The 22,869-nt window shown below is 44.8% G+C and overlaps 1 protein-coding gene across 3 annotated transcripts in view; it reads right to left on the bottom strand.

Annotated features, from left to right (window-relative positions):
• TMEM67 (transmembrane protein 67) overlaps positions 1–17,848 on the bottom strand; it is a 76,487-nt gene extending 58,639 nt beyond the window's left edge. Inside the window, exons 1-5 of one of the 3 annotated variants that reach the window (XM_077493035.1) lie at positions 17,551–17,848; positions 7,829–7,914; positions 4,702–4,792; positions 3,123–3,222; positions 2,970–3,039 (exon numbers count right to left, since the gene is read on the bottom strand). In XM_077493035.1, coding sequence (XP_077349161.1) covers positions 2,970–3,039; positions 3,123–3,222; positions 4,702–4,792; positions 7,829–7,914; positions 17,551–17,791 — 588 coding nt within the window. In that variant the 5' untranslated portion in view covers positions 17,792–17,848. The remainder of the gene's footprint in view (positions 1–2,969; positions 3,040–3,122; positions 3,223–4,701; positions 4,793–7,828; positions 7,915–17,550) is intronic. The other 2 variants (XM_077493034.1, XM_077493036.1) reach the window with 2 other exon arrangements.
• Positions 17,849–22,869: the final 5,021 nt, after the last annotated feature.

Genomic DNA, 22,869 nt, shown 5'->3' with positions numbered 1-22,869 from the left:
TGCTGACGCATTTCACTCGTGAACCGAGTTTCTTCAGAGCATGCGCAGACACCGGGTGGACATCCTTAAGTAGCCCATGCACAGTGCAACACACTGACGTCTGCGGTTGGACAAGCCGGTGTCCCCTTCGAGAATTAACAGCCATTCATACAAAATAGCAAACACAACAGTGCTATGGCTGGTCGGTCACAGAGTGCAGAGGTCCCAGTAATCACACATAAGGAGACACTGGACTTTAAGCAAAACATGGACATGGATCCAAAAACAAACTTAAAAACAAAAAACAGAAACAAAGTTATAACCAAAAACTAAACTAAAATCAAAAATGATTAGATACTAGATATCTGATAATGAAAACTAGAGTAGTCAATAATAAAGCCAAAATAGTGTGATGGAAATCAGTTTGGGTGGGCACAAGTTAGCAAATGACATGTAGCAGTATGCCAGTATGGGACCTCCCAGCTAAAGGGCCCAAGAGTCTCGTAGAGAGGAAATACCATGCAGGGTAGCCATGAATATCTCAAGTATCTGTAAAGTAGGCCCCTAGATAAATTCAAAGGAAAAAGCTATTGAGTACAGAAGATTTCAATGGGGTTCAGATGTGAGAAACACAGTCAAGTTACACTCATTATTGAGCCCAGGGGATGTATGCTGTTCAAGTCATAAACCAACACTTTTTTTCTTTCTGAGAAAAAATCCTGTGAAAGTCACCCCTGTGCCTGTGGTTGAATCTGGGATTTTGAACTTTGAATTTTGTCCAGGCGGGTTCGTCTATCAGCCAGCATGGCTCTCTTTTTTGCCCTCTTGATACAGTGTTGCGAATACCCCCTTTCCTCAACCTACCATAAAGTTCCTTTGCCTCAATGCCAAAATCATTCTCCTGTGAGCAGTTCCGTTTAATTCTAAGGAACTGACCAACAGGGATTCCTTGTATGAGTGATCTGGGATGATGGCTAGTAGCCTGTAGCAGCGCATTAGCTGCTGTTTACTTACGGTAAGTCTTAGTTGTGATTCTGACACTTTCCACTCCTATAGTTAGAGCCAAACAGGGTAAAGTTTGTGCATGGAAGGAAAAGGTGAGTTTGATGTTCTTATTATTGGTGTTGAGCTCATCAATAAACTGAATAAGTTCCTGGGGAGTACCACCCCAGATCATCAACATGTCATCAATGTACCTCAGCCACATGTGGCTGTGGCTGAGGTACAGTGGCGACGAGTAGACAATCTCCTCCTCCCACAAACCAAGGTGGAGGCAGGCATACAAGGTGGCCCAGGGTACACCCATCAAAGTGCCCCTAGTTCATTGGTAATAGATACCCAAGAACTGAAAGCAGTTGTGTTCCAATAAAAAATCTAGAACTTCAACAATAATTTCATTCTGCGATCCAAGAAGATGGTATTTCCTATCAAGAAAGAATTGCACAGCCTTTAGTCCCCAGTCGTGGGGAATCAACGTGTTTAGGGATTCCATGTCAATTCCCACAAGTAGGGCTTCTGCTGGGAGAGTCATGGTGTCCGCACGATGAAGGACATCACGGGTGTCCTGCACAAAGGAGGGGAGGTCATGCCTGCCCCACCCCAAAGCACCTTGTCCCCATGTTAATGGGGACAAGGGCCTCTTCCTGACAACCCTGGCTGGTGGTTTTCGGGCTCTTTGGGGTGGGGGCTTATTGGAATCTGGAAGCCCCCTTTAACAAGGAGGCCCCCTTTAACAAGGAGGCCCCCAGATCCCAACCCCCTACCCAATGTGAATGAGTATGGGGTATATTATACACTTTTTCACTGACTTTTTTGGAATAAGTGCTTTAATAATTACTTTTGTACTATTATAGGAAAAACAAGTTTTCTTGTTAATTACTGATGCTAATGTTCAAATCTGAATATTTAGGGAGAAGGATACTACATATGTGTATGTGTGCATATGTATAAATATATATATTGACTGTGTCGGTAGTGCAGAGATTGGTGTCAGCAGGGCAGTGGATGGTGTCACTTTTTCACTGACTTTTTTGGAATAAGTGCTTTAATAATTACTTTTGTACTATTATAGGAAAAACAAGTTTTCTTGTTAATTACTGATGCTAATGTTCAAATCTGAATATTTAGGGAGAAGGATACTACATATGTGTATGTGTGCATATGTATAAATATATATATTGACTGTGTCGGTAGTGCAGAGATTGGTGTCAGCAGGGCAGTGGATGGTGTCAGTAGTTTTTATTTTATATTATTTTATCTTTTATTATTTTCCTACAATTTAATTTCTTCTATTATTATCCAGATTTTTTTTAGGAGTCCTGTTAGGGGGTTTTGGTGAAATATCAGGGATTTAAACAGGGGAAATATGTGCCCGGCAGGGTGATTAGGGTGTGCCCAGGCACACCTGGAACACCCTGTGCGCACGCATATGCATTTCAGCTTTAGTTATGGAACTTGGTTAACATCAGCCTACACTTTTATCATCACGCAAAGTCAAAATGGAAATGCGAACAAGAGAATGGAGCGCAACCTCGGTAATCCTTCTACTAAGGCCTTGTTCACATGGGCGTACTACAGCGTACACCTGCACGAGGGGCGTATTTACCCACAAGGGGATGTATAGATGCTCCATGCATTCCCATGCAGGCAGTCCCATTCATGTTAATTGAGATGCAGCGGTTGCACAGACACAGCTGTTGCTCCCAATTTGAAAGCCCTGTAAGTGCATGGCCCCGAATGTAGACAGTGTGCGTTCTGTACTTTGCTCCCATATAGCTGTCAAGTTGAGAGCAGCAGTGGCATCCGTGCAACCGTTGTGTCCCAATTGACATGAATGGGACTGCCTACATGGGGATGCAGGAAACACCTGTGCATCTCCTTGCAAGCTAGCATGGCCCTCATGCGGGTGTATCCTGTAGTGCGCTCATGTGTATGACGCCTTAAGGAAAAAGCATAAACGTGTAAATTTGAGATATGTTCTGTGTCCTTACCATGGTATTTGGCTGGTAGCAGCTGCATGAGTTAGTCCAACTGATAATTGTTTGAGGACATCGTTCACACCTAAAAGATAAGGAACAGTCTATGATAAATATATTTGCACTGGCTTTGAAAGATTAAAATAAAAATCTGCAGAGTTAGGGTACCGTAGTCCTAGCTTGTCAGGAGTTGTCAATGATGATTCGGACCAATCACACTCAATGCATTCAGCTTCATGAAGTGGTGTGCCATTCACATACCTTTCAACTAAATGGAACAAGATTAAAAATCAAAACTCAAATTAAAGCAAATAGCTACTAATGCTTTCCCACTGCACTAAAAGTAAAAGGTTCACTCAATTTATATTATTCTAGGTTTTCTGATATACACTATATTACCCATTCCAGTCATAGCCTGTAGGGTTCATTATTGTGTTGGCCCACCCTTTGCAGCTATAACAGATTTGACTCTTCTGAGAAGGCTGTCCACAAGGTTTAGGAGTGTGTCTATGGGAATGTTTGATCATTCTTTGAGAAGCGCATTTGTGAGGTCAGGCGCTGATGTTGTACGAGAAGGAGACACTGGTCCAAATCATTTGGTGGATGGAGGATTACGGTGTGGGGTTGTTTTTCAGAGTTTGGGTTTGGCTCCTTAATTCCAGTGAAGGGAACTCTTAGGGCGTCAGCATACCAAAACATTTTGGACAATTTCATGCTCCCAGCTTTGTGGGAACAGTTTGGTGATGGCCCTTTCCTGTTCCAACATGACTGTGCACCAGTGCACAAAGCAAGGTCCATAAAGACATGAATGAGCGAGTTTGGGGTGGAGGAACTTGACTGGCCTGTGCAGAGTCCTGACCTCAACCCGATAGAACACCTTTGGGATGAATTAGAGTGAAGACTGTGAGCCAGGCCTTCTCGTCCAACATCCGTGCCTGACCTCACAAATGTGCTTCTGGAAGAATGGCCAAACATTCCCATAGACACACTCCTATACCTAGTGGACAGCCTTTCCAGAAGAATTGAAGCTGTTATAGCTGCAAAGGATGGGCCAACTCAATATTGAACCCTACGGGCTAAGCCCTTGTACACACGGTCGGATATTCCGATGGACTTGTTGTCGGACTAATCCGACCGTGTGTGGGCTCCATCGGACTGTTTTCCAGCTGGGCTATAAAATTTTCCGACAACATGATCCGATCGGACTTTGTCCAATCATGTGTAGAGAATTCCGATCGGACAAAGTGCCACGCATGCTCAGATCAAATTCCTAGACCAAAGCTATCGGCTACTAGCCTGACCGTACTCCCATCATAACGAAATTACGTCATCACGCTCTGAACAATCGGATTTTCCGACAACTTTGTCCGACCGTGTGTATGCAACAGTTTCGGACAAAATCCAACGGATTTGGTTGTCAGAATGTCCGACCGTGTGTACAAGGGCTAAGACTGGGATGCCATTAAAGTTCATGTGCATGTAAAGGCAGGTGTCCCAATACTCTTGGTAATATACGGTAGTGTATTTTCATTACATAATGTAAACATTCCCGGGTCTGCTCCTTCATTTGTTGTTCTGTGATCCAGCTGAAAAGGTAAAAAAAATGTACCAAAATATATGCGTGAAACCCCTGGATACAGCACTGCTGCAACATATGTATTGGCTATGCTGTTGTTGCAGGAAAATGAAGCAAGTGTTTACAAGTGTTTACGTTAGCTCATTATGAAATATTACAGATTACGCTCACCCAGTATATTTCCTGGAGAACACTGGCACGTGCCGCTTGCAGTTAATGCACCAGGGCATTTAATGCAATCCCAGCCATCTGTGGTTACACCCTAAAATAATATGTAGATATATTACACATGTGGGTTATAGGAAATACATTCTTCATTATCTTATTTTTTGTTAAAGCATTTGTTTTTTTTATATATTTTTTACTTTTTGGGGAAGGATGGTGGAGTATCCTTGACTCCCTTTAGCGTCAACAATATTCCCATTTAGGATCTGAAGCGCACTGACCAGCAGACTGGCTCCTTGCCCTGCTTCTTCACCACACATTCCAGCCCTGCTATACAGGGACTGCAAGAGACTGATACCAGGTCAAATAAATAGTAGAATCCAGCTTTGTGTGTAATGTTGTAGGTACATTTTAAGGATTAGGTTTTGTCAGAAGGGTGCTTTATGTAAGGGTCCATTCACATGTGCAGCAGAGACTCTCTAAAAAGCTATCCATGCTCGGATCGCTTTTCATAGGTGTTTGACCCTCTAAATACCACGAAATGCAGTGCACAGGTGCAGGGTGGTTGCATGGTGGCCCCATAGAACTGCATCAGTTGTGTTCTCCTGCAGCACTGCCCTCCAAAAGTGACATGCTGTCTAAGTTTTGCAGTAACTCTATGTTAGTGTTCAGGTGGGCAGTAAAACCACATCTCAACTGCCTAGGCTTTACTACCACCCAGCCACACGTGTGAACAAGTCCAAGTCATACTTTTGCGAATTGGATGCGGCTTTTTCCACATCCAATTCACATGAAATTGGATGTTGCTTTTCACGCATCCAATACGCATGTCAGGAGAGTGTTATCGGCTCTCAATGGAGCCAGTTTACACATCTCCGGGGCGGCCGTAGGGCAGAAGGGTCTTGTTCGTCTTCGGCTCCGTTTCAGGTCCGAATTCAGGCAAAAATTTGAACCCGAAATGGTGAACGGGGATGCACCGGACCCCTGCTGTGCCCCGCGCTGCACATAGTGTGAAGCCCCATAGCCTAGCCCCATACACACTATCAGTTTTTCTGCTGAGTTTTTCATGCAGATTTACCAAAACCATATAATATGAGGTAAAACCTTAGGAGTTTCAATGTGTATGCAATCGGGCAGGCCCTTGCACTACATGGTTTTGGTAAATCTGAAGGAAAAACTGATAGTGTGTATGGGGCTTAAGGCTTCTTTCACACAGACCTTAAAATCGATCTGCGGTGGATAGCTTTTCAGATTACGGTTTAGAAATAGATTACAGGTATTCAGAAGGTGATTGGCACCTATAGAATTTTTCAATCCCAAGGGAGATTTTACATTGAATAATCATGCTGAAACCACTAAAGTCAATGAAACTGTGTGGCAATTGGTTTTATTCTCTTTAACCACTTTCAGACTGGACCATTTGGCAGCTAGAGGACCAGGCCCCTTTTTGTGATTCGGCACTGCGTCGCTTTAACTGACAACTGTGCGGTCGTGCGATGTGGCTCCCAAACAAAATGTGCATCCTTTTTTTCCCACAAATAGAGCTTTCTTTTGGTGGTATTTGATCACCTCTGCGGTTTTTATTTTTTGCACTATAAACAAAAATAGAGGGACAATTTTGAAAAAAATTCAATATTTTTTATTTTGCTATAATAAATATCCCCCAAAAATATGTAAAAAAAAACTTTTTTAGGCTGATATGTATTCTTCTACATATTTTTGGTAAAATAAAAAATCGCAATAAGCGTTTATTGAGTGATTTGCACAAAAGTTATAGCCTCTACAAAATAGGGGATAGTGTTATGGCATTTTTATTAATAGTTTTTTTTTATACTAGTAACAGCGGCGATCAGCGATTTTTATTGTGACTGCAAAATTATTGCGGACACGTCAGACAATTTTGACACATTTTTGGGACCATTGGCATTAATACAGCGATCGGTGCGATTAAAAATACACTGATTACTGTAAAAATGTCACTGGCAGTGAAGGGGTTAACCACTAGGAGGCAGTGTATGGGTTAAGGGTGTGTGTGTTTTTTTTTACTGTAGGGGGCGTGGCTTGACGTGTGACATCACTGATTGTCTTTCCCTATGACAGGGAACAGACGATTAGTGGCAGGCTCACTAGGAAGCACGAGGAGAGGTTTGTTTACACTTAACTCTCCCCGTTCTTCAGCTCTGTGACCCGATCATGGGGCACTGGCAGCTATCGGGTCCGCGGGTCCCGCGGCCACAGAGCTCAGGACCAGGTCAAGAGTGCGCCGCCAGCGGCACGCGCGCGATCCACGGCTGGGCACTTAAAGGGCAACGTACCTGTACGTGCTTGTGCCCAGCCGTGCCATTCTGCCAACGTATATCAGCGTGAGACTGTCCTTAAGTGGTTAATGGGTGTGTCTGGCAGATGTGATGCCTGCCAAATGAGACACTCCAAGTTAAAACCAGTGTATTGTGTAGCAACATGAAGGCACCAGTCTGAGGGCTTGATTTTCTTCCATTTATGTGCATATTTGTGTGCGCTGACGCGCATTAAAACGCTCTGCATTTTGCAGGTGACCTGTGACATCACATCTTGTTCCTGTTTGAGTGGGGGGGGGGGCTTCCTGTTTGTGATGGCCAAACCTATGAAAAAGCATTTTTGTCCTTCACCAGCGTTGCGTTAAAATGCATACATGTTGCAGTGTTATGGTGTGAGCAAGACACACAAAAAAAGAATTGTTTTCTATGTGTAGATGTGTTGACATGAATTTTAGCAGTGCGTTAAAAAGCAGGTCAACTCAATAGTGTGAATTGATCCTGAACTGCTGTATTCAGCAATAAGGTAAACAACAGAAGTGGACATCATTATCATGACCTAAATGCCTGCTTTTTTTTTTTTTTTCAGCCCTTTGCCCATGTAAACTAGAACTTACTCTATGGCGTAAGCCTCACAACAAAAACTATAAGCATTGGAATTCCAGTGCTGAGAATAAATGTTTTTTCATTTTACATTTTACAATACCTATTATTTCTTACTGCCAAAGTCTCCACACAGGATGTGCAAGGGGACTAAATCACTAACAGTCTAAAATCTGCCAACATATACGTAATAGAATGGGGCAGGCCAGAATTTGCTTGCAAAAATAAATACTTACCATTCTGTCGAGGCATTTGTGGCAGGTGATAACAGGATCATTTTTGGAACCAAGTTTGTATCCAGGAAGACATTCACAAGATAGACCTGATGGACAGAAAATGTTTAGTTACATGTGCATTGATTTCCTTATCTGACTGTAGATCTCAAGTATTCCCTGTGTGACAACTTTTATATTCATTTATTATGAAAAACTACTAGTTATTAGTGTTAGTTTTTTCTAGACATGTGTGCCGTCAATAAATTTGTTTCGTTCTGTTCCATATTAGCCGGTAATTTGTTTAACTATTTTTTTGTAACAATTACAAACAATTGCTATGATGAATTTAAAAAGCAAAAAATACAGCAGTCGTCGACTCATTATGAGGGGCTCCCACCATCCCTGTGCTATGATGACTTCCTCCTGGGGCTGCACCCCTGCTGTGCTCATTATGAGGGGCTCCCACCATCCCTGTGCTATGATGACTTCCTCCTGGGGCTGCACCCCTGCTGTGCTCATTATGAGGGGCTCCCACCATCCCTGTGCTATGCAGTGCTGACTTCCTGGGTTTTTAACTTCATCATAACAAATAATCGTAATTATGACAATAATAAAATGATATTAACGAACATTCTTATTTTGTCCGATTCTGAATCTTTCATCGACTACCAGTACCTGTCTCAAACTCCCATATTAAAAAAGGTAATTTTCCCAACCATCAGTCAGCAGCAGAAGAAAACCTCTGATTGGTCAACAAAACACCAGTCACGTTTCCATTGTAACGGAATTTGGATCCGGAATTCGTATCCGAAATTTGTCAACGAAATTTCATATTTCGTAAACAATTCGGAAGCATAGAAATTCATATTTCAGATGCCTCCGAATGTACAAATTTTCGGAAATTCATACGACACAAACCGCACGTCTAGTTTTTTCCCAGGACAAACATGAAAAAAAGTAAGACATAAAACATACATTTTGGGCTTCAGTCGATTGCAAATCTTTATGTTGCATGCAGGTCTGGACTGGGACAAAAATGTGGCCCTGGACTTCATCCAGACCGGCCCACTTTAATTTTGCAAACACGCAAAAAACAGTATATAAACTGTACGCAATTGCGCAAAAAAGCCCCTAGAGAGCCCCCCTTACATCAGGGTCCCCAGAGAGCCCCTCCTTACATCTGGGTCCCAAGAGAGCCCCTCCTTACATCTGGGTTCCCAGAGAGCACCCCACTTACACCAGGGTCCTCAGATAGCCTTCCCCTTACATCAGGGTCCCCAGAGAGCCCCTCTTACATCAGAGTCCCCAGAGATCATCTGCCTTACATCAGGGTCCCTAGAGAGCCAACCCCTTACATCTGGGTCCCCACAGAGCCCCCCCTTACATCCGGGTCCACAGAGAGCCCCTCCTAATATCAGGGTCACCAGAAAGAGGGCAGGTAGTGGGCCGGGACCTTGTGGTTGGGGACTCCTGCACTGACTCGGGGCTATGGGCCCCAGATTCAGGGCTATAGCCCCAAAAGTCCCCCCCCAGCGATGCCACTGGCTGTCACTGAAACCGGCCCACTGAGCCATCTGCCCACCGGGAAACTCCCTATAGTCCCTATGGCCAGTACATGCCTGGTTGCATGAAATTTGTGGCTATTTCAATTAACCCATGACTTTATGGGCATAACGCGAAGGAAGTACCAGCGCGGCTGTAGACAGTGGGGGTGGGGGATTGCATTGCAGGGGGGGGTGGCAGGTGGACGGTGGGGGGGTTGTGTGGTTGAGTCACCAAAATGCACCTGTGTAGACAAAGGTCCTTGCATCAGCCGTGTTTCACTGCCGATGCCGTTGTTGGATTTTTTTCACATGTTTAACCACTTCTTGACAGCATTATAATCCGAAATATGGCTACAGCGTGGCCGCCCAGTTCTGGGAGGACATCCATAGATTTCTTGCCAAAACCACATCCCCTGTGCTCCCGCTCGGGCGCACACCCGCTGTTTTTTTTGGACACTGATCACAGATTGGTGTAAAGGGCCAATCACAGCGTAAACAATCTTGCCGGCACGGCATTCCTTTCCTCGCGTGCTGTCACAGCGTGAGGAGAGGAGAGCCGGTAACTGGGACATTTACAATGATAATCAGGGCACTGATCAGAAGTGTCCTGATGATCAGTGCAGCCCCAACAGTGTCAATCAGTGCCTCCTATCAGTCCCACCTCATCAGTGCCCATTAGTGCTGCCTCATTAGTGCCGTCCTGATCACTGCCATCTTATCAGTGGCCATCAGTGCAACCTCATCAGCGCAGAAGAAAAATTACTTATTTTCTAAAATTATAAAAAGAAAAAAACATTTTCAAACTTTTCTGTCTTTTTTTGTTTTTTTAACAAAAAAAAAAAAAATGGTGATTAAATATCACTAAAAGAAAGCTTTTTCTATTTAAAAAAAAAACTGTAAAAAATGTCATATGCATACATACAGTGTTGCATGACCACACAATTGTCATTCAAAGTGCGACAGCTCTGAAAGGTGAAAATTGGCATGGGTAGGAAGGAGGTGAAAGTGCCCAGTATTGAAGTGGCTAACAAAATACTTTTAGGCCTGAAGAGTAAATAAAACCCCCAAAACACCATATACTTTCTAAAAGCAGACACCAGAGAATAAAATAGTGGTAGTTCCAATTTTTTATTTCACATGATATTACCACAGAGGTCTAGGAAATGCAAAATTTCAGTAAAAAATACAATAAAGTTAATTTTAGGGCATACAGATGCAATAAATTACCCAATTTTTTGGGAAAATATTAAAGCCGAGGTTGCATTGAGTAAATAGGTTCCCAACATGTCAAACCTTAAATTTGGGTGTGCCCGTGAAATGCCAACAAACTTAAGTACCCTATATTTTTCAACAATGTAGGGCATCAGTTTAGCGTTACGGAAGAGACCTAGAAAAATTGCTCTCACTCAGGCATGCACAGTGATATGTAACATGTGTATTGCATTTAAAGTTTTCATGCTTAGGCACCCCCCCCCCGGGACACTGACAGGGGGACCGGTAAGTGACATCATAACACGTCGCTTCTGGGTCAGCAACAAGAAGGGGAGGAGAGCGGACATGAATACACTCAGCTCCCTTCCCCCCTACCTGGTGGCATCCGCCATGCCAGTCCTGGGCCTGCAGATGAGCAAGAGGAGCCCGGGATACATGGCGGAGGCATGGGGGACAAATTGGCAGTGGTGTGTGGAAGTACTCGGGCGCAGCCACCAGACCGCTTCCATCTGACAGGCAGGAGTCTGTAGTACTCAGTGTTACTACAGTGATAACCACCATCTTTTGGGTCCCATTCAGACTATGTAAGCAGCTTCCCCACTGCACACTGACTACAAGGGGCGTTCACTCCACACAGCTACTTTGTATTGTTTTCAATAAATGACCTGTGGTCAGTCTGCAGAGGGGAAGTGCCTGTACTGAACTCCAGCAGAACCCAGAAGATGGCAGCTATTGCTGTAGTAGCACCACCTACAGTCATAGCTGCAATTTTCTGGTTCCTGAGAGGGACCCAGGAGATGGAAGCTATTATGGTAGTAGCACTGACTACTACAGCGATTGTCAGTTTCCCCAGGAACCAACGGCTATGAGATATGATACTTACATTTTGCCAAACTGGACCAATGTATCTATGCAATACAAATAATTCCTGCAGTTTAGCCTAAACAAGACTGCCAAACTGTATGCAATAGGTAGTTACTCCAAAAAAGAGAACCTCAGTGTGGCTGCTATAAGACACTGCATCCTGTACATACATTGTAATACTTCTATCAGTCTATGCTCTTCACAGTAGGGCTGAAGCAAGTAATTGACAAATTTCTTCTTAGTAAAGTATGTTGTCAGGGCATACAAGAGAAGCAGGTCTAACGGAAGATAGAATGGGGTCTATCTCAAATAACTAGTTATTGTTTTTTTCTGAGGATGTATTTAAGATTAATGCTGTTAATTGGATTTTTATATGGATTCGTTGGAGCTTATATGATTGATGGATTAATGAAATTGTTTATTTCTCTGTATGTATGACAACTAAAATAAAGAAATTTAAAAGAAGCAACTAATTGACATAATCGATTATGAAAATAGTTGTCAATCATTTTCATAATCAATTAGTTGGTCAGCCGATTAGTTAGCCTGCATACAGAATGCATTATTTGTTTACATATCAAACTACAGTGCAACACACATAGCTCCCAACTGTCCCTGATTCCGAGGGACTGTCCCGGATTTGGAACAAAGTCCCTCTGTCCCTCTTCCATCCTCATTTGTCCCTCATTTTGGTCAGATCTATATATTTGTATATACATTGTACTTTTTATCTTTCAAAAAGTGTTTCCCGGTGCTAAACCTTTCATCCAATTTCTAAATTGCTGCATTTGTAAATTTTACAAACCAGTGTAAAGGAATAGTAATGGTAAAAAAAAAAAAGGTACTTTAATCATTTTTTGCATAATTCTCCTTTAAGGGGGTGTTTCCTAGTCCTAAATGCTAACAGGTGTCCCTCATTCCCATCTCAAAGAGTTGGGAGGTATGCATACTCAGTACACCCTTCATAAATGTTAGCATACTAGGGTGCACACGTGTCCCGGATTGCCTGGGACATTCCTGCAATTAGCAGGTCTGTCCTGGGCATCTTCATTCCGGGACAATACAGTGTCAGAGCGAGCAAACCCCGCTATAGCGCTGGCACAAGCTCTGCCTCCAGCTCCATCTGCCTCCAGCCAAGGGGAGCTGAGACTGCCCCTCTGCCCAAGCACAGCCAAGCCCACCCGAGCAGAGGGGAGCTGAGACCGCCCCCCCCGAGCACAGCTGTGCCTGCCCGAGCCGAAGGGAGCTGAGACCGCCCCCCCGCCCGAGCACAGCCAAACCTGCCTGAGCCGAGGGGAGCTGAGACTGCCCCCCCCCCCCCCGCACAGCCGAGCCTGCCCGAGACAGAGGGGAGCTGAGACCGCCCCCCCTGCCTGAGAGTAAGGGGGTCTGTACTTAGCGGGGGGGGTCTGTACTGAGGGGGGTTTGTACTGGGGGGTCTGCACTGAGGGAGGGTCTGTCTATACTGAGGGGGGCCTGTACTGAGGGGGGGTCTATACTGAGGGGGGCCTGTACTTTATGGGGGATCTATACATATTAAGGCGAGTCCGTACTGATTGAGGGGGATCTATACTGAGGGAGGGGGGTCTGTACTGAGGGGGTCTATACTGAAGGGGGTCTGTACTTACTGGGGGGTCTATACATATTGGGGAGTCTGTACTGAGGGAAGGAGATCTATACTGAGGGAGAGGGGGTCTGTACTTAGTGGGGGGGTCTGTACTTATTGGGGAGAGAAAGAAAGAGAGTTAGTTGGGACTTTAAATGAGGTATACAGGGGCCGTTCGAGTCCCCTCCTCCATCCCGGTTCAATATATAAAAAATAGAAGGATTGGGGAGAGGGTTCTGTACTGAGGGAGGGGGATCTATACTGAGGGAGGGGGATCTATACTGGGGGGGGTCTATACTTAATGAAGGGGGGTCTGTACTGAGGGGGGGACTTTACTTGGCAGGGGGTGCCACCGTGTTTTACCACACCAGTGGGGTGACACCAACGCTAGAGACACCACTGCCACCCACCTCCTCTATCTTCTCTGGGCCCACTCCAGCATGCTCTAAAACAGGTCCCCGGGCCGCACTGCCACGGTGGCAAGTGACACACTGCATTTAGTGGCAGGTGACGGTGGCAAGTGACCCTGAATGGCAGTTGTGGTCACCCTATAGCATACACAGTGCAGCACATACACCTCTGTACAGCGTTCATACATGTCAGCATACACAGTGCATTACACCGTGTATATATGTAAGTAAGTGTCTGAGAACTTGTGAATGTGTGAGAAGCGATGCCTCATGGGACATATAGTCCTAGGCAGAAAGTGAGTGATTCTAAAGGCAGAAGGTTTTTTTTTTTTTTACCTTGCTATAGGGGCACACTATACTATAATTTGCAGCTTGCTATTGGTGCACTCAAAAGGCAGAAGGGGCCAGAAGAGCTGGTGGGGGACCCCAAAAGAGGATAATCAGGGCTGCTCTGTGCAAAACCATTACAGAGCTGGTATAATGACAAGTTTGTTGTTTAACCACTTTAGCCTGGAAGGTTTCCCCCCCTTCATGACCAGGTAATTTTTTTGCGATACAGCACTGCGTTGCTTTAACTGACAATTGCACATTCATGCAATGCTGTACCCAAACAAAATGTATGTCTTTTTTCACACAAATGGAGCTTTCTTTTGGTGGTATTTGATCACCTCTTTGGTTTTTAATTTTTGCGCTATAAACAAAAAAAGACAGAGAATTTTGAAAAAATAAGAAAAAAAATATTGTTTACTTTCAGCTATAAAACACATCCAATAAAAAAAAAATGTAAAACCTAATTTCTTCATCAGTTTCGGCCAATATGTATTCTGCTACATATTTTTGGCAAAAACAATCCCAATAACCGTATATTGATTGGTTTGCGCAAAAGTTACTGCGCCTACAAACTATGGGATTTGTGATGGCATTTTTATTTTATTTTTACTAGTAATGGTGGCGATCAGCAATTTGTAGTGGGACATTGAGGCAGACAAATCGGACACTAAGTGACACTTTTTGGGAACCACTGACACTAATATAGTGATCAGTGCTAAAAAAAAATGCACTCTCCCTGTACTAATGACACCGACAGGGAAGGGGTTAACATCAGGGGCAATCAAAGGGTTAAGTGTGCTTCTAGGGAGTGCTTTCTAACTATGTGGGGGGATGGCTTAACTGGAGGAAGAAAGATCTGTGTTCCTGCTTAGCAGAAACGCAAGATCTCCATCTTCCTCTCTGACAGAATGACAGTCTTGTTTACATAGGCAGACCGCCATTCTGCCTCTCCTGTCGACGATTGGCGGGACCCTGCGGACATCACGTGCACTGGACCCACTGATTGGCTCCTGCTGTGTCCAATTACAGTGATAGTGGGTTGTCGGCAGCGCACACACGTGCCCCAGACCCAGGAGAAACAACAACGTACAGGTACAGCCATGCCGCCCTGCAGTGTGGTGTGGTGGGGGGTGTGGAAGTGGTTAAAAAAAAAACATTTACAATCACTTTAAGGGCTCTGTGCAGGGAAGAGAAGATCAGAATCTGAACCCAGAGAAACTGGAGGCTGATAGACGTATTCCCTGTACACAGGGCCGTCTGTAGCGCAGGGCAAACGGGGCACCTGCCCTGGGCCAAATGTTTGTAGGGGGGCCCGCGCTGCTACCCGTGAATTGGGGCCCCAATGAAGGTTTTGCAGAGTGCGCAGAGGACACGGGACGGGAGGCTGTATTCCCGTGCTAGCCAGCTGAGGGGGCGGGGCCGGGAGCTCCACTGATGCTCTGACCCCATGCAGCCTGTATGCTCAGAACAGAGCGGCTGTAGTGAGAGCCAGTGATCCGAGTGGGAGTGACAGTGGAGCTCCCGGCCCCGCCTCCCCGGACCTCTGTATTCCCCAGCCAGTATAGAGGGGACGGGGCTGGAAGCTCCACTGACGCTCCCACTCTGATCACTGGCCCTCACTACAGCCGCTCTGTTCTGAGCATACAGGCTGCACGTGGACGGGGTCAGAGCGTCAGTGGAGCTCCCGGCCCCGCCCCCTCTCAGCTGGCTAGCGCGGGAATACAGCCTCCCGTGTCCTCTGTGCACTCTGCAAAACCTTCATTGGGGCCCCAATTCACGGGTAACGGGGCCCCCCTACAAAGCATCAGTGGAGCTCCCGGCTGTTGTAGTGAGATCAGAGAATGGAAGCCCTGCCCGCATACCTCTAAATGTATGTAGTGTGTTTGGCTGCCCAGGTATGTCCTTGCACCCATAAAATGCCTGACTGCTTAAACCCTGAGCTGTGTTATTCAACTGTCAAGCTGTGCGTTGCTGAAAGTTCTCTGACCATCACCTGTAGCATGTCCGCAGTCTCTGATTGTCTCCTGCAGTATGTCCGCAGTCTCTGATTGTCTCCTGCAGTATGTCCGCAGTCTCTGATTGTCTCCTGCAGTATGTCCGCAGTCTTTGATTGTCTCCTGCAGTATGTCCGCAGTCTCTGATTGTCTCCTGCAGTATGTCCGCAGTCTCTTATTGTCTCCTGCAGTATGTCCGCAGTCTCTTATTGTCTCCTGCAGTATGTCCGCAGTCTCTTATTGTCTCCTGCAGTATGTCCGCAGTCTCTTATTGTCTCCTGCAGTATGTCGCCAGTCTCTGACACTCTCCTGCAGTATGTCGCCAGTCTCTGACACTCTCCTGCAGTATGTCGCCAGTCTCTGACACTCTCCTGTAGTATGTCGTCAGTCTCTGACACTCTCCTGTAGTATGTGTATTAATGTGCCCCTTTACTTGCTCAATTATTTAGGATTGCTCCACTGCCCAGTGAGAGGTAATGATGTGTATTAGCCTGTAGCAACCAATCAGCGAACAGTAGTGATCTGCTTTAATCTCTAGCAGCCAATCAGTAAGTGGTAATGATGTGCATTAACCTTTAGCAACCAATCGGCAAGCATAAATTATGTGTTGTAACCTCTAGCAACCAGCCAGCGAGCAGTAAGGATAGGCTGTAACCTCTGGCAAACAATTGCAATCACTGCGTGATCTGCTGCAGTAAACTTATATTGAGTCTACCTGCTATTTTTTGTATGTCTCAGAATGGAGGGGGGGCCCCAAGAAAATGTTTGCCCAGGGCCCAATCAAAATTAAAGACGGCCCTGCCTGTATACACGACCGGGTTTCCCGTCAGAATAATCTCTGCAGGTTTTTCCAACGGAATTCCGCTGAAGCTGTCTTGCGTATACGCGATCACACCAAATTCCGACCGTCAAGAACGTGGTGACGTACAACACGTATGATGGGACTAGAAAAAGAAAGTTCAATATCCAGTAGCCAATAGCCGTCTCATACTTGCTTTAAAGCCTTAAAGTAAAAGTTTACCAGTATTATGCATTCGATTTAAAAGGATTCCATCCATGCAAAAAGTCTCAGCCTTTGTATCTACCCCCCGTTCCATCCTTCATGTAGTTTCATGTCTGACCTCCAGGTAAAATGCCCTGTATATCCTACTTCTGGAGGGAAATATTTATGGTTATATGTATGATATAATTTATTTATATAAATATTATTATTTTCACTTTTTCACAGTATAAATGAACCCCTTATAGTATTGATTATCTGCTGTTTTAATACTATAATATTAATTTACAAGTGTTTTCGGTCTTTTTACTTTTTTTATATCGTGTGTGTGTGTGTGTGTGTGTGTGTGTGTGATTATGTATGTTATGTTATTCTCAGAGTGGATTAGATATTTTGTTCCCTAACCATATAGCTGGTTATTTATATTTACCAATGAATAGAGATATTCAAGAATAAAGTGTCTTTTTTTTTTTAATTTTACATATTAACTAGATCATACACCAAACTTTTTTGAGGTCTTTATCCTATTAATCGATTAATCAAAACAATAATCAGCCAACAACAAATCGATTATGCAAATAATCTTTAGTTGCAGCACTACTTCACAGCCTCCCTTCCTCCAATGATCTCACACAGCGATGGCTGCTTCTACCACCCCCTGTGGCTTGTAATGGGGACTTGTGTATATATATCAGTATGCATTAAAAACGGGTTTAGTTTGCAAATACATGCACAAGCTACATGACCCCCCTGCACCCCATTCCCCCCTGTTTATATATCTACCATCCTGGCTGGGCCGCTGGGTGTCTGGGCACTGCACACAGGACAGCTTCCCCGGGTCGTAGTATTGTAGCAGTGAGCAGTCCTCTGGACGCTGCAAGGGGATGGAATAGAGGAGGCCGCTGCATGGCAGGCAGAGAATGGCCAGACACAGGCACAGGCCTCTGGAGCCCACACTGATCCTCTTCCCGGGCTCCATGGCTGAATGGGGGAGGGGAGGAGGAGAGGGGATAAGCGGGGACATGCAGGAGGAGGAGGAGGAGGGATGGATGGAGGAGTGATCCACGTGTGATTGTCTACAGTCCTTGTCTGTGTGTATAGTCAGGGCTGGTAAGAAAGGGGCACTTTGCCCGGGAGCATTGCTAACAATAGTTTTCTGTGTGTCATGTTCACACCACAATGCAGTGTTCCCTGAGTTCTGCCAAACATCAGTCTCTCTCCTTGTTTATCATGCCCTCTTCACTCCCATCAACTCACCCTCCTCCCCTCCTTACTCCACCCTCCTTCCAGATAAATGGCTTTTATTTAGTCTGGCTAATTTTACACAATCCACCCCCCCCCCCCCTTCTTCTATCACTTTACTCCTTCTCCTGTCACTTTACTCATTCTATCACTTCACCCATTATTCTCCTATGACTTTACTCCTCCTCCTATCACTTTACCCCTTCTATCACTTTACCCCTTATCCTATCACTTTACCCCTTCTTGTATCACTTTAGTCCTTCTCCTGTCACTTTACCCCTTCTCCTATCACTTTACTCCTTCTCCTTATCACTTTACCCATTATTCTCCTATCACTTTACCCATTATTCTCCTATCACTTTACCCATTATTCTCCTATCACTTTACCCATTATTCTCCTATCACTTTACTCCTTCTCCTTATCACTTTAATCCTTCTCCTGCTCTCTCTGCTCATATAAACCTGCACTGCACATATCTACTGGTATCTCAGCTCTAGGCACTCCATACACCCCTCTGTCTGACACCCTTTCCACCCCAGCCTACTTTTCTCCTACAAATGTCCTATCACCATAAATTGTAGCCAGAGATGCTATAAGAAATCACAGGGCCTCGTACAGCCTACCTGACAGGGCCCCCAGCCCCCACAAATATAAACATTTTATTTCTGCTTAAAATACCCTAAAATTATTATAGGCGGACACAAACACAATATAAGTTAAAAAATTCCTGTTAAATCTTAAAGGTAAAACTGTATTGAGGTAAACACTTCAGTTTGGTAAGATTTACCCCCCTCCCCCCTTCATGACCAGGACATTTATTTATTTATTTTTTGTGATACAGCACCGTTACTTTAACTGACAAGTGCGCAGTCGTGCGATGCTGTACACAAATAAAATGTTAAACAATTTTAACCACTTGCTTACTGGGCACTTAAACCCCCCTCAGTCCCAGACCAATTTTCAGCTTTCAGCGCTGATGCACTTTGAATGACAATTGCGCGGGCATACAACACTGTACCCAAATGAAATTTTTATCAAATAGAGCTTTCTTTTGGTGGTATTTAATTACAGCTCGGAGTTTTATTTTTTGCTAAACAAACAAAAAAAGATGCAAAAAAAAATAAAAAAAATCATGTTTTAATAGTTTGTTATAAAATGTTGCAATCGGGTAATTTTTCTCCTTCATTGAAGTGCGCTGATTAGGCGGCACTGATAGGCTGCATTGGTGGGCACTGATGGGCTGCATTAGTGGGCACTGATAGGCTGCATTGGTGGGCACTGATAGGCTGCACTGGTGGGCACTGATAGGCTGCACTGGTGGGCACTGATAGGCATAGTTAAGGCGGCACTAATAGGCACAGATAAGGCGGCACTGATGGGCAAAGATGGGCACAGATAAGATGGCACGGATGGGTGGCACGGATGGGCACTGATAGGTACCACTGATAGATGGGACTGATGGGCACTGATAGGTGGCACTGATAGGTGGCTCTGATAGGTGGCACTGCTGGGCACTGATGGGCGGCACTGCTGGGCACTGATGGGTGGCACTGGGGTGCAGCACCTTTGAGGCAGATTGTGGGCACTGTGGGTGGCACTGCTGGGTGGCACTTTGGGCACTGCTGGGTGGCACTGACGGGGGGCACTTACTTTTAATTAGGGTGGCACTGCAGGGGGCAGGTGGGCACTGGCAGGAGGCAGGTGGGCGCTTGCATTGCTGGCACTGATAGGCACTGACTAATGTCCCGATCACGGCCGCCGGTGATCGGCTTTTTTTTTTCTCCTCGCGCTGTCAGCGCGAGGAGGAATACTAGCCGATTACCGGCTCCGTTATATCACATGATCAGCTGTCATTGGCTGACAGCTGATCACGTGATAAGGGGTCGGGATCGACCCCTTGCACGGATCGGTGATCAGGCGAGTCTCATGGACTCGCCGATCTATTGACGTCGTCCCGGAAAAGGAGATCCGCGCTGTAGCCGTCATTTGGCTATAGCGCGGATCTCAAGTGGTTAAAGAAAAAACAATATTTTTTACTCTCTGCTATAAAACATAGCCAATCAATTTAGGCCAATATGTATTCTACTACATATTTTTGGTAAAAAAAATCCAAATAAGTATATAATGATTCGTTTGCACACAAGTTACAGCATCTACAAACTATGGGATATATTTATGGAATTTTTATTTATTTATTTACTAGTAATGGCGGCGATCAGCAACATCAGAGATATTGCAGCAGACAAATCGGACACCTAACTGACACTGAGTCCGTGTGTCTAAATGGACACAAACGGAGCTGCAGCTGGGCTCAGGTGCCCCCATAGGAAGCTGCTTGCAGTAGGGGCACTCGGGAGAAGGAAGGGGCCAGGAGCACAAAAGGAGGACCCAAGAAGAGGAGGATCTGCGCTGCTCTGTGCAAATCCACTACACAGAGCAGGTAAGTATAATATGTTTATTTATATATATATATATATATATATATATATATATATATATATATATATAAAAACTAGACTACAATCACTTACTGTTTGCCTAGCTGGTGTTTCAGTGTAGCGGGGAGTTGCTTTTACTAGTGTAAGGCATGGATCAATTTCTGTTTTTACTGGAACAATCTATACTGACAATCTGCCTTGTTTACATGGGCAGATATCCATTCTGCCTGTGTACAAAATGATCAGCGTGTGCCAGCGGACATCGGGTTCACGGAACCCACTGATAAGCTACACAGCAGGAGCGAGCCGTCGGTGGCGCGCAATCACGCCCGATATCCGTAAGTGTAGGATTGCGTATATATACATGATCCTGCGCAGAATTTCTGACTGTAACAGTAAATGTGCTATAGGGCAGTCGGCAAGTGGGTAATAAAGCTTTGTGTGTGAATGAGGTCTTTCATTCATTCATATGGGCACTGTGGTCTGTACAATGTGAAACAGTGTTTCATTGTATGTGGCTAGAGCTGTGTGTAGGCAGGATATGCTATGGGGATGCAGGTCCTAATTTGACAGGCGTGTGGGTGCAGGCGTACAGCCTTGAACACAGACAGCATGTACTTGGGGCCACTCACCTGGAACACTACATGTGATTGGTACAGGAATCACACCACATTCCTGTGCACATCACATGAGATGTCTGTGCAAATTGAGAAATATGTTTCGTATGGCTCAAATCGCATTGCATCCACACCAAAATGGTGTAAGACCCTTTTTTCTCTGTACCTATATCGCATTGCATGGGTGGAGTGGAGAGGGATTAGAACACTTGTCAGTTTTTATTGCTGCCTGTACCCCTGTTGGGGAGATTCACCCTCTCTATTTGTCCTGTTTACCATTATCAATGAAAGTGAAAGAAAAAGAAAATTCTAAATTTTGGGCTGCCCCCAGAAAAGTAATAGAGGGGAATCTTCCAACGAGGACACTAGTTCTGGAGACCAGGGGATCCCCAAGAAATTCCCTTAATTTGCAGGGATTTCTTCTCATTTCTTGTTTGGCTATGGGACAGGAAGTGAAGGGAAATCTTCGCAATTAACACAGAGGGCAAAAAAAACAGGTGTTTTTGACAGATGTTATAACCCTCACTGGCTCTATTCAACATGAAAAAAAAAGTTTTGCCTATAGTTCTACTCTAACCATTTCCCCCAGCCGCTAACTCACTAGTAAAACTGATGGTCTACAAATATACCGCCTTCCCCTATGTGACCCCACTGCGCTTTTGGATAAGTGAACCTAAAATTAAAATAAAAGTTGCCACTTAATAAATCAAAATATGTAAACAGTATTCCTAATTCAAAAATAGTGGGAAATAGAAATAATGGCGCTCAGCGGTGTAAAAAAAAAAAAAACAACTATAATGGGGAAATAATTTAAAACCACCTAAAATAGTGACAGTATTAGCCTTATATAAACATACACATGGGTGCTGGGTGTGAGTCCAAACAAACGGGAATATCAGTGTCTGCAAACAATCATTAAGGGCCGGTTCACACTGCGAGCCGCGGCGAGGCGTCTCCGACTTCCTCGCCGCGACTTGCAGGGGGGGTCAGCGGCGACTTGCAGAGGACTTCTCCATAGAAGTCAATGCAAGTCGCCCCCGAAGTCGCCCCGAAGTAGTACAGGAACCTTTTTTCTGAGTCGGAGCGACTCGAGTCGCTCCTCTCAGAACGGTTCCATAGCACTGTATGGGGGCGACTTGCGGGAGCGAGGCGAGGCGAGCCGTGTCGCCTCGCCTCGCGTTGCAGTGTGAACCGGCCCTAAAGCTAAAAAGAAACAATGTGTAGACAAATAAATGAATCTGTATAAAATGTATCAACAAATGAATGTGTTTAACAACAAAAGTAAAACACCCTGTGGATAAAACGTGAAATGAATCCAGTATCTAGTTGAAAAAAATATATGGTGAACTGTCCATAAACAACTGTGATAGCAGTCCGATGAATGGTATAAAGCAAATAGTAGACATGTGCGATTAGTTTCATACGAATCAAAAATTCATACGAATTTCCCTAAATTCGTACGTTCGGGAGGATCCAAAATACGAATTGCTATGCACCCGAATTTTGTACGAAATACGAACTCCTGTAAGGGCAGGCCACTCCTCGCTCTTCTCCTGACAAAAAAACATTGGATTTGTGGTGGGGCTGACAAATAGGACATGACAACCTCCTTTGCTGATATGGGTTTCTTGGGGCACACTATGCTGGAGGTTCCCATTAGGATGTCAAGTGCCTCAGCCAAGACAGAAGATGCTCCGCTGGCAGGAGTTCTGCTCACTTCACTAGATGATGCATGGGAGAGGGGGTGTTAAATATCTTCTTCCTCCTCTTCCTCATATCCCAGCCTTACCATCTGCCTTTCCCT

The sequence above is a fragment of the Lithobates pipiens genome, unplaced genomic scaffold, assembly GCF_037356315.1.
Source record: "Lithobates pipiens isolate NorthernLeopardFrog02 unplaced genomic scaffold, aLitPip1_a1.2 Scaffold_19, whole genome shotgun sequence".
NCBI classification, from domain to species: domain Eukaryota; kingdom Metazoa; phylum Chordata; class Amphibia; order Anura; family Ranidae; genus Lithobates; species Lithobates pipiens.
The sequence above is the reverse complement of the archived record's forward strand: the minus strand, read 5'-3'. Positions and strand labels throughout refer to the sequence as shown.